The sequence below is a fragment of the Rutidosis leptorrhynchoides genome, chromosome 2 (assembly GCF_046630445.1).
Source record: "Rutidosis leptorrhynchoides isolate AG116_Rl617_1_P2 chromosome 2, CSIRO_AGI_Rlap_v1, whole genome shotgun sequence".
Lineage (NCBI taxonomy): Eukaryota > Viridiplantae > Streptophyta > Magnoliopsida > Asterales > Asteraceae > Rutidosis > Rutidosis leptorrhynchoides.
The window spans coordinates 144,397,158-144,410,130 of NC_092334.1; the positions used below are offsets into that span (position 1 = coordinate 144,397,158).

The window sequence follows — 12,973 nt, forward strand, 5'->3', positions numbered from 1 at the left end:
TAGATAGAATATAAGAGTCGTGTAACATGGCACATGATGACGTTATGGTCTGTGAATCATCACGTTTCATTAGAAACTCAGCATGACTTACTGTAATATAATGATGTTGATCAAGTGTCATTATATTATACTAACTCATGCATCAGTTCCCAACATTACTTCAATAACATTCATATTTTTGAGCTCAAAAGTTTACAGAATATAGAAACTAACAGTTTCTATATGATGTAACACTGATAGCACGAAGAGATTAATGATTTCAGATAAGAATAGTTATGAAAATATCTTCAGAAATATGGAGGATATTTATAATGAAATATACGATGATATCTTGGAATTTCTAATATCGAAGGATGGTGAAGAAAATTTATCCGCAAGAGTTTGGAGTCAGAAGCAAGGTATTCACCAAAGATTTCATCAGAAACAGAATCATCAAGATTCTTAATGTACAAGTTTAGTCCTTGTGATTCGTTCAGATACTCCTTCGTGGTTTGCTCAATCTATTTTTCAGTACCAAATTTTCTATCGAGTGTTCCTAACACTCCCTTCTTTGTCATCAACTTTTTGCCGTTTAGACCATCTATAATTTTTCTGTTTCCTCTGCATTTAATGCTACCATATCTGAGTCATCGATTATCAATCCGAGGTGGTTTCAATAGAATTGTGTTTTTAGATGATTAAACGCTGATGGTAATATGGTGGAATATAAAAGGTTCCCCGATAACAATAAAAGAGCACACATATATCTCAAGGTGTTGGGTTATTTCAAACGAAAAGTCGAAGTTGACTTGCTGGAGCTGTGACAAAATTTGCTACTTTGAAAGGAATTACCAAGTTATTTTGGGTAATAATAACACTAAAGGAATTAGCACAGATACGTGTTAAACGTTTACTCAGTTTCCGAGAGTTTTTCAGGTGCATAACTATATGCATCAATCTCTTCTTCCGTAGATGGAGTGCGGTTGATTCATCCTATCGATTGAAGTGTTTTCAAGAATTATGAAAGGTTTGAACACAGATTAGAATTGTCAAGATTCAAATGGCGTTTAAGATGAAATCAAGTGTCAAACTTGAAGAATCGTTTAGTTTCATATGTTATAATCAATATTTTAATTCATTTTAATTGTCCAATGTTGGTAGTCCACAGTTACTAGTCTACAGTTAGCAATTCAATATTTCATATATAATATTCGAATTAATTAATACATATCGTGACCCATGTACATGTCTCAGACTCGATCACAACTCAAAGTATATATATTATTTAAGAATCAACCTCAACCCAGCATAGTGAACTCGATCTTTACAGCATATAGAGTGTCTATGGTTATTCCAAATAATATATATAGATGCGTCGATATGATATGTCAAAACCTTGTATACGTGTCCCAATATTTAAAGTGCGTAAAATAAATAACAGAAATTAAATGATGATAAATTAAATGCGTAAAGTAAATAACATAAATTAAATGACGATAAATAAAATTACGAGAATATAAATTGCGATAAATAAATTGCGATAATTAAATTGCGATAAATAAATTGCGATAAATAAATGTAATACGGAATTAACAGTTAGCTAGGAACAGTTAGTCAGAATTTTGTTAGCGTGGATTCTTAACAAAATTTCATATTGTTAATTAGTCTGTTTCTAATCAATTTTTATTGTGTCCATTATTTCTTCATTATGCCACTTGTTGGATTCTGATAGGTCAAAATCCAAATATGAAATTGAATTTAAATGAAAATAGTTATTCTTCGGTGAACGGATACGTATATCGGTGGTTGTAAGTAGGATAGTAAATGACTGTTGTATCAGATTTAAAAGAATGTACAGTGTACTTATTAATGTGAAATCTAAATATTCCTCGGGTATTACCTACCCGTTAAAATATTTTCACCATTAACAGTTTGTACGAAAGAATTTTAAATTACAATCTTTATGAAAGAATATATATACATATATATTTTCTTCAGATGTAATCATGGATTTAATGAGTCAATGTGATATTAAACTCATCAGATTTATGGCTAGAACTAGAGTACATAATCTCTAAAACTTTAGAGATTACATAATTTCCATGAAGAACGAAGATAATTGATGTAGAACGATACGTAGAACGATGATTATACTCGAGGTACAGAATGAGATGTTGAGACATGGATTGTTGATGGTACTGGTGCTGTTACTGATGGTACTGTTGGTGTTGGTGATGTTGCTGAAGCTGGTACATTTTGCACCATATTCTCCGAATTGATTTTTCGATCGCGAAGTTCGTTGACTTATTACTCCAGGATGATTGTCGGTCGGAACGAGTGGATGAATAAGGTTCAGAATTGTGGATAGAATATAATCTTGTCGAGTTACCCTGGAAATGAGACTGAAAATGGTGTCTCGAACAGGTTCCCCGGTAAACGCTTCAGGTTCATTGTCAAGAGGTGAATTTGGTTGGTGGAAGGGATCGCCTTCTTCACGTCTCCATTATTTAAGTCGACTACAAACTCATCAAATGAATTGGGGATGACTGATTGGTTGATTCGTTCTGGTGACGCTGATAGGTGAAACTCCATATCGGAATAGCTGTCGGAATCCGAGGAATTCGAACTGGTTGAGGGATTCATCTCGTACGATCAGATGAAGGACTTTTCGATAAGAAACAGATTATAGGATGTAGATTAGTACCATGCAATACATAATTTACATATGCATATATAATACTAAAATCCCATAAATTACGGAGGAATCTACGGAAGTTGTCAGGCAAGGTCTATAGTAACAGATATACTAAGATATGAATTGGCAGATACGTTAAGATACGAATTTTGTCTATACACTATTCATGCAATCATTGCAGTAAGATGTGTCTAGACTAAGAATGATAAGCAGGTAATTTCCTAAGAATGATAAACAGATGATTCCCGACAAAATGATAAGCAAAACTTTTGACATGCGGACACGGTCGAAGTCCAGACTTACTAATGCATCCTAACGACTATTAGGTAGACACACTAATGCAAGACCTGGTTCACTAAGACCACCGCTCTGATACCAACTGAAAGGACCCGTCCTAATCCATCCGGACGAAGTCCGTATCGATTATAAATGATTCACAATAGTTGATTACATCGTGAGGTACTTGACCTCTATATGATGCATTTTACAAACATTGCATTCGTTTTTGAAAAGACAATATTTCATTACACCGAAAGTTGACGGCATGCATACCATTTCATAATATATCTAACTATAATTGACTTAATAATAATATTGATGAACTCAATGACTCGAATGCAACGTCTTTTGAAATATATCATGAATGACTTCAAGTAATATCTCTAAAATGAGCAAATGCACATCGGAAGATTTCTTTCGTACCTGAGAATAAACATGCTTTCAAGTGTCAACCAAAAGGTTGGTGAGTTCATTAGTTTATCATAAATAATCATTTCATAATTTTAATAGACCACAAGATTTCATATTTCCATTTCTCATAATCATACGTCCCATACATAGAGACAAAAATATCATTCATATGGATTGAATACCTGGTAACCGACATTCACAATATGCATATAAGAATATCCCCTATCATTCCGGGATCCTCCTTCGGACATGATATAAATTTCGAAGTACTAAAGCATCCGGTACTTTGGATGGGGCTTGTTGGGCCCGATAGATCTATCTTTAGAGTTCGCGTCACTGTCTGTTCCCTAATTCTTAGATTACCAGACTTAATAAAAAGGGGCATATTCGATTTCGATAATTCAACCATATAATGTAGTTTCAATTACTTGTGTCTATTTCGTAAAACAGTTATAAAAACAGCACATGTATTCTCAGTCCCAAAAATATATATTGCGAAAGCATTTAAAAAGGGAATAATGAAACTCACCATACTGTATTTTGTAGTAAAAATACATATGACTTCATTGAAAAATTATAGGGTTGGCCTCGGATTCACAAACCTATATCATTTATATATATTAACACATATGATTTTAATCGAACAAATTTATATTATTAGTGATATACTTGTTATTTTAAATAACTTATAGGTTATATGTTTTAAATACAATGTTATGTACTAATTTTTTATTTGGTAAAATAATACTATAACTAGTAATTAAAAGTTGCAATCTCTTTATAATGTTAAAAATAATGATATCAATAATGTCAAAATAATATTAAAATTGATAATTTTTATAAAAATATAGTTTTAGTAAAGATAATAATTTTAACAATAATGATAACAGAATAACAAGTTGTATTATTTTTACAATAAAAATTATAATTTTGATAATAACTCTCATTACTAGTAATACTTGATAGTAACTAATGTTAATAATAAAAATAATATTAATGATAATAATAGTTATAATATTGATAATAATAATAATAACAATAATAATAATAATAATGATAATGAGTGATAAGTAAACTACCTCATAGCTTTTCTAACAAAAAGGAAAATGCCACAGGCCGGGCTTGAACCCATAACCTCTCGTTCCAACCAAACACACATAACCATCCCTCTAATCGTTTTATCTGCTTAAATTCCCAGATTAATCTATATAATCCTTATCCCCTCTACTTGGCCTAATTTTCTTTCGGCCCAACAATAGCAGTAGCCTGGTTAACTTATGGGAGTCCAATAGCAGCTGTTGTTTAAATAAAAAAAATATGCAGCAGGCTAGGATTGAACTCAGGACCTCCTGTTTAGGAAACATCCACCATACCAACGAGCTGTTCTATACTTCCTGAATTAATTAACTCATTAAATTTCTTTATCTCATATCAGTATGCTGTCTTCTTCATCAAACAATACCCATTTAACATCATCATCTAATATCGATATCATCTTCATGATTATAGCATCTCAGCTCATCATAATCATCCTCATCATCTTATCAACATCTTTCTTTCATCACTATTCATCATTATCAAAACTAAATTACTTCCTCATTATCATCGTGGATCGACATCATCTGCACCTTCATTATTCGGTTATCATCCTTGTAATCATCATTATCGTTCCTCGCCATTTTCACTACTATCATCGTAACCAACAGAAAAATTTATCATCTTCATTTCACTGTTGTAAAACGTTATCATCATAATCATATATCATCATCAACATATAGTTTTCATTAACTATAATCTATCTCGCCATCTTCCTTAATCATAATATAATTCTTATGATTTCATCATCATCATTATCTTATGATATCATCAATCTTCTTGTTATCATCTTCATTCTTCATGTTATCGTCACCATCACCAATCAACCAACACTGTTCATCATCTTATCCTTTATTTCCTTCGTTCTTGGGTCAGAAAAACAGAAACAGAAACTACAGGTTGTTTGTTCGAATTTGATTTACGAAGAAGGCAAGAAGAACCAGGAAAAGAACGCAGCAACATAATCATAATATCTTTGAAGTGGGCGATAAAAGGAAAACGTTTGCAGGCCTATGGTTCATTTTATTATTTTGTTACAGTCCCAAATAAGTTTAAGTCCAATAAGAATAGTTTAAAGAGAAAAACCTCAAGTTATACGTTTAAATGACCCAAATTAGAAACTGGAGTCCATCAATCCAACGGCCAATAAATCGTCGGTCATCTTCTTCCAGCTGGAAAGGAGAAAGAATGCAACGTCTTTATCAAATTATTACTAACATCTTTTTGTAAATACGTATCATAAATCCATGCCACCATCGACCCAATTATAAACTGCGACCCCACTGTCCTTTATGCATGACTCAAAAGATAAAGCAATGGCCACAACTTGTATTCTTATTTTTTTGATTGATTTCCCATTTGCATGAATTAATATAGTTTGGACATTGATTAGTGGGTGGGGTTCGAGTAAAGAAAGAAATAGAAAGACAAATATATATATGCAACATTCATTGATCCCATTTCCATCTTATTCCTAATAGAACTCAAAACAAAAATACGGTTGTAGTCACTTTTGTTTGATGTTCATGGGCGTTAAAAAAAAATATTTAGATAGAGTGTATAGAGAGAGAGAGATTCAAGGTGGTTAGTGGTAATCGATGAGGATGAGTCTTGGGTGGTAACCGATGGTCTTGGGTGTTGGTTGTGGTTTTTAATTGGAGCAAAACATAAGTATACAGCAGTAGCTATAGCGATGAAGCAGGTGGGTTTATGGTTGATGTCGATGGTTATCATAGTGGTGGAAGGTGATCGAAAGAAGAACAAGTGGATGATGGTTTCAGAGGGATTTGGTCGAATAGAAGAACAAGGATGGCGGTTCGATGATGTTTATTTGATCTTGCTTCATCATCAATCAACGAACAGAAAAACATAGGGGTCTTTGGACAGCATAGTAGAAACATATCGAGCAGGTTGCAGTTGCAGCTTTCGATACTTAGTTGGAAGTCGAAAGTGAAGTTTTGGTGATGGTTTGATTTAACTCAAATTACCCTAAAGGTGGTTATAAGGGTTGATCGTTGATGATCAAAATAGGACTAGAAATAACTAGTAGGAATGTTTTTTTTTTTTTTTTTTTAGTTCTTGGGTTGATATGTTGAAAGATGGTAATGGTGGTCGATGATTTTGAGTTAGTGTAAGTGTGTTTAAGTTATTCAATGGTATGGTATATAAGAAAAGATTACTGTGGTTGATTAAAAGAATTAATAAAGTATCAACAGATTATAAAAATATCTCGTGACACTTCTTTGTTTGATAACACAAACGACAAGAGATAGAATTATGAGTAGGTGTCTGCTCCTATAATTATATATAATATTGATATGTATGTATGTTAATTGGTCCGAATATATATATATATATATATATATATATATATATATATATATATATGATCTACTAGAAATCAAGAAAATCAAGAAAAGGAAAAGAACAGTGACCAGGAAAATAACTAATTTGGTTTATTGATTGTGTTTGTTATAAGTATCTTTCACATATATATAAAGGTGAAGATAGTTGTCTGTGTTTTAGATCCCATGCGCAAGTGTAAGTATATTATATACATATATGTAATTATATTTAGATTTAAGTGGTGAGTGAATGAAAACAAGACAATGACAGGGAATAAGTAAATCAACTAAAAGAATAGTGTAACAGCCAAGTAATTGGCTTTATTTCTATTGACAGTTTTCACGGAGTGCTATATCGTTTACTAAATAAATTTGAAATCATATAAATATACATTCAATATACCTTACATATATATATATATATAGATTTATTGTAATAATAATATCACATATTATTTTATTTACATAATTAATTAACTCATATAATATTTTAATTTATAATAATTTATATATATATATATATATATATATATATATATATATATATATATATATATATATATATATATATATATATGTATATATATATGTATGTATATATGTATGTATCTATTTACAAATAGTGGTTTCGTGAATCGTCGAGAATAGTCAAAGGATAATTGATAATATGAACACAGTTCAAAATTGTTAAGACTTCAACATAATAGACTTTGTTTATCGTGTCGAATCATAATAAGATTAAGTTTAAATTTGGTCAGAAATTTCCGGGTCGTCACAACCACAACAACCATCATTTACGGCAACTATCATAAAAATCATAACTTGATCAACATAGTTGTTATTGTATTACTTACTGCTGCTATTCGTTTGATCTCGCCAAAAAAAACCATCACACCCCACTATTATCTCCTGCTGCAGCTATTTCTGTTTCAACCCATCGAGAAAACACCATCACAAACCCAAACCGAAACCTCCATCTCTCTTCTCTCTCTCTATTATTCTTCTTTGTGAAACCCATAAAACTTCTCCTGCTGCAGCGTTTATATTATTTTTGTTATTTCGAACGGTCCCAAACACAGACCCGCTTGTTGTTGGTTACTGCTATATGGTTTATCTCGACTACTGTTACTGACCAGAACCTGAACACTATCATTCATCACCAACGAAACCCATCATTAATCATTCGCAGCTATTGTACAATCTTTTGTTGTGATTCGATCAACTCAAGAACAATCACTATTGTTTTCGCTGCTACTATTTCCCTTCAGTTTCATTATTTATATTCGACATGATACCATCGAAATAAAACCCACCATCCATCTGCAACCGTAAACAAAGATAATGGATAATGATGAAAAAGATAAACAGTGAAGAGATGATGAGGCATGAAGAAGAAAATAACGATGAAGGAGATGATGCTCGAAAACGGAGATGATGATGATGAGATGTCCGATGATGATGAGGAACGAAACCCCACTTGATTTATTTTGGAGAGCTGTTTTAATTTTTGGGATTTCCTTTTTATTCGTGTAAACAAAACGGAAAGAAAAGAAAATGGAATCCTATGGTTACAGTAAAACTTTGATAAATATATTGGGTCGTTTTTTTTCTTCTCTTTTTGGACGTCTATTTTAGGCTTCATATTAATTATGGACGCTAAATGGGCTTGTTAAATCCGGGTTATTAAATTACTGTTGGGCCAGAAGGAGATTGGGCCTTATACTTTCGTTTTTATTGATGGGCCGAAAAACAAAAAGGGTTAAATAAATTCGGGTATGTTATAGTTCAGAAAAAGAGAAAAAGATTGTTGGTTAAGGGTGTTGATGTGTAACTGGGAGGTCTTGGGATCGAGCCCGGGCAGCGGCGTTTTTATTTTTAAAAGCCTATTCTCTTGAGGTAGTATTATTATTATCATTATTATCCTTATTATTATTATTATTATTATTATTATTATTATTATTATTATTATTATTATTATTATTATTATTATTATTATTATTATTATTATTTATATTTATTATTACTAATAAGTAATATTGTGTTTATGATAAAAAATAAAATAAAATAAAAAAGACACAATTTATATTAAGAAATATTAAGATAAAAATGATTATGGTTATGATCATAGTTAAGGTAATTACAATCGAAAAGATTAATTATATGCACGATTATGAATAAGATAATATATAGATATAGTTATGAATATAATTATAATTAAGTCATGATTAAATAAGTTATTATTATTATTAAAAGTATCATTATCATTATTATTTTTATTATTATTATTAACAAAAGTATTATTATTAAGATTACCACTAGTAATAAGATTGTTATTATTATTATTATTATTATTATTATTATTATTATTATTATTATTATTATTATTATTATTATTATTATTATTATTATTATTATTATTATTATTATTATTATTATTATTAAGTATTAGGTATAATTATCAAAATTATTATTTTCATTACCATTACTATTAAATTACTCATTTTATTAAAAAAATTACTAATATTATCATTATTATGAGATTTATTATAAAAACCAAGGTTGTAAAACTCGCGACTCGGGGAGTACTCGGCCGGAGGTTTTTGAGGAGTAATCGGCGACTCGGGGAGTACTCGGAGGAGTACTCGGATGTTGACTTTTGTTAACTTTTTAGTATATATATATATATATATATATATATATATATATATATATATATATGATGTTGTAATATATGTTCCAAAAGTGTATATATGTTGCTTATATGCTTGATTCAATACAAATTGACTTTGTATGAAACTTAAATAAGCATCATTAGCAATTTTAAACATCAAAAAACATCAAAAAAACATCAAATAGCATCAATGTTAACATCATATAGCAAATACAAAATACATGATACAAAGTTTGAAAGTTACAAACAACGGGTCATAATAGAGCATGTCATTCTTGAATCTTGATCAATCTTCATCAATATCGAATTCCTTATCATGTTCATAATGTTGTTCACGAATTTCAACTCCATCCGACTCATACTCAATCTCTTCATCTACTTCGAGTTCCTCCTCACTCGCCGAGTCGAATTCTTCGAAAAGTTCTCGCAGCCGTCTACTACTTCTTCGAGGTTCGTTAGCTCCCTTCAAACCTGTAGCCTCACTAATCAACTCATAAGTCAATCCTTCATCAATAATCCAATCTTGCGCCTCAGTTGCAACATCATCATGCGATACAAGTACATCACGCCCTGCTCGTTCCTTTCTTCTTTCTTTTTTTTCATTAAATTAGCATTGAATTGAACATAGACAAGACTGTTCACTTTTTCTGCCTCGAGCCTATTTCTCTTTTTCGTATGGATCTACAAAGGTAAAATAACTAATAAGCCAACAAATAGTTTAAGTAAAAATATAACTTAAAAATAAATAGATTACTAAACACTAAAAGTCACTAACCGCTTCGAATGTGCTCCAGTTTCTTTCACAACCCGATGAGGCGGTGGTTAAATAAAGTATCCTAATTGCAACTTTTCTCAAATTAGGAGTTGAGGCACCATAGCTTGCCCACCAACTCGCTACAATTAAAGATACATTAAATTGGCACTAGCAAACAGTAGCAAACATACACACTTATTAAATCTACAATTCAAGAAAATAAACAAATAACGCATTACCTGGATTAAATTTAGAATTGCTCACCTCACATCCTTTAATTGCAACTGTCCGACCAAACTTCCCTTCTTTACTCCTGTAAATTGGCAACTCCAAATTACATATTGTATCTTACATCTCATGATCTTCAGGATACATTTGCTCAACAACTTCAACAACCGCATCATTCGCACGTTCATCAAGTAGGATACTTACATCGTTATAAAGATAAAACGGGTTCAAAAAATAAGCCGCCAAGTGTAGGCATGTATCAAGTCTACCTTCCATCTTAGTTGATATGACTTCCATGATGGCCTTATATTTTTCGTAATTATTGTTGAAAACTTCTCTAATTTGTTGTTGTGCCTTCTTAAGCTCACCATGTAAGAAACCCATGGAAGGCTTCCAATCGGCATCTACCATCCTTAAGACTTTGACTAAAGGTTCAAAAACACTTAAGCATTTTGCCACACCGACCCAAGTTTTGTCGTCCATCACCAAAGATTTAATGTCCATCCCTTTCTTTGTCTTTGCTAAGCTACACTTTTCCCATTTCTCACTCAAAAACATGTGTCTTAGTTGTGTCTTCTTTTCAAGTAGACTTTGCAAAGTAAGAAATGAGGAAGCAAATCTTGTAACTCCCGGTCTTACAATATTCCTCTTTTTGGTGTATTTCCGCATTAAAGCCAATGACATATGATGGGAATAGATGAACACCGTTATTTTTCTTGCTTCTTCTAGTGTCTTTTTGAAGCCTTTTTTCCCCCCAATACCTTCAAGAATAGAAACTTTTAGCTTTAAATTGTTTTATACACATATAAACATATGCACATATATAATATATATACTTTAATACTTTAATAATTATAAACTTATTACCTTCAAGCATAAGGTTAATTGTGTGCGCCGAACAACATGTCCAAAATATTGTTGGTCGTTTCACCTTCAACAACTTTGCCGCTCCCATATTATTAGCGGCATTGTCGGTCACAACTTGAACCACATTTTCGGGACCAAGTTTTTCGATGCACATCTCAATATATTTGTATATGTAATCGCTTGTGTGAGCTTCATCCGAACACTCTTTTGAAGTCAAGAACACGGTACCCAAACTCGAATTAGCACATAAGTTCATGATGCTCCTTCTGTTTCTATCGGACCATGCATCCGTCATAATGGAGCATCCACTTATTTTCCAATCATCTTCATACCTTTTCATGCGGGTTTTTGTTCTATCAACCTCTTTCTTTAATAGAGGTTCTCCTAAGTGGTATCTTGATGGAGGTTTACCATTAGGTCCATGATGACCGGCCGCCTCTAATATACATACGAATTCATCATTATCAACCGCATTAAACGGAACCGCATGCTGATAAGCCCACCTAGCAATATAAGCATCTAAACGATCCGCACTTTCTTTTCTCATAACACTATCAAGATTGGTTTGTTTACTCTTTCCTTTATCAAAAGTTGTAAACCTATCAATGGGACCGTAAGAACATTGTGGCTTCGATCCTTCAAATTCTTCACTCTCATCAAGGTCAATGGGGCTTGTCATATCATTCCTTACCTCCATTCTCACAGATACATCATGATCTTTTTTAACTTTCTTTTTAGCACCAATATCATTAATAGCTTTTTGACATTTTGCTATATCCTCTTGGGTGGCTTTAGAGCATGATGCGACATTTCCTGTTACCTGAGCAACATGCTGTTTCAATCTATGAATACCACCCGACATAACCTTGCCGCAAAGCGTGCATTTCACTTTTTGTAAATTATTCTTGTCAGTCAAAATTGCGTAATCCCAACCAACATTACCTGATTTCCTCTTGAGTTCATTCATAGCAGCAGTAGAATTCGTTGATTGATCCGTAGACGCTCCTGCCATTGAAAAGTGAATATACCAAACCTAAACAAAAAACATACCACTTAGCTTGTTAGCTCAGTTAAACAAAATACAACAATACATAAATTGTAATATAACAGTTGTAAACAAAAGACAAATTGATATACAAAAATTGTTAGCTCAGTTAAACACTTAAACAAAATACAACAATACACAATTTGTAATATAACAGTTGTAAACAAGTGAAAAATTGATATACAAAGCTTGTTAGCTCAGTTAAACAAAATACAACAATACACAAATTGATATACAAACTGATAATTATATACAAAAACCGAGTACACTGAGTCAAATATAAACAGATATAAAAAAGAGACAAATATAAATTGATTAACTAATTGATTAACAGATATAAATTGATTAACTAATTGATTAGTAACATTAGTACACTGAGTCAAAATCAAGAGACAAATATTTACAAAAAAAAAAAAAAGATGATTAGATTAAAATTTATAAACAAACCTGAATCTGTTGAGAACTTGAGATAGAAGAGGAAGAAGAGTAGTCGACCTTGTTAATTGTTGAGTGACATGTCCAATTGAAGAAGAGGAAGACGAATTTTCGAAGAAACCCAAGAAATAGCAGCGACAGAGAAGAAAGAGGAAGAAACGTAGGCGGT

At 31.7% G+C, this 12,973-nt stretch overlaps 1 protein-coding gene across 1 annotated transcript; it reads right to left on the bottom strand.

Moving 5' to 3' along the window:
- Positions 1–9,761: 9,761 nt before the first annotated feature.
- LOC139888325 (uncharacterized) lies at positions 9,762–12,336 on the bottom strand. Its single transcript, XM_071871336.1, has 6 exons — positions 11,325–12,336; positions 10,582–11,218; positions 10,469–10,542; positions 10,251–10,369; positions 10,111–10,156; positions 9,762–10,066 (listed from the first exon to the last, which is right to left on the bottom strand). Exons 1-6 carry the CDS (start codon positions 12,334–12,336, stop codon positions 9,762–9,764), a joined length of 2,193 nt encoding a protein of 730 aa, XP_071727437.1.
- Positions 12,337–12,973: the final 637 nt, after the last annotated feature.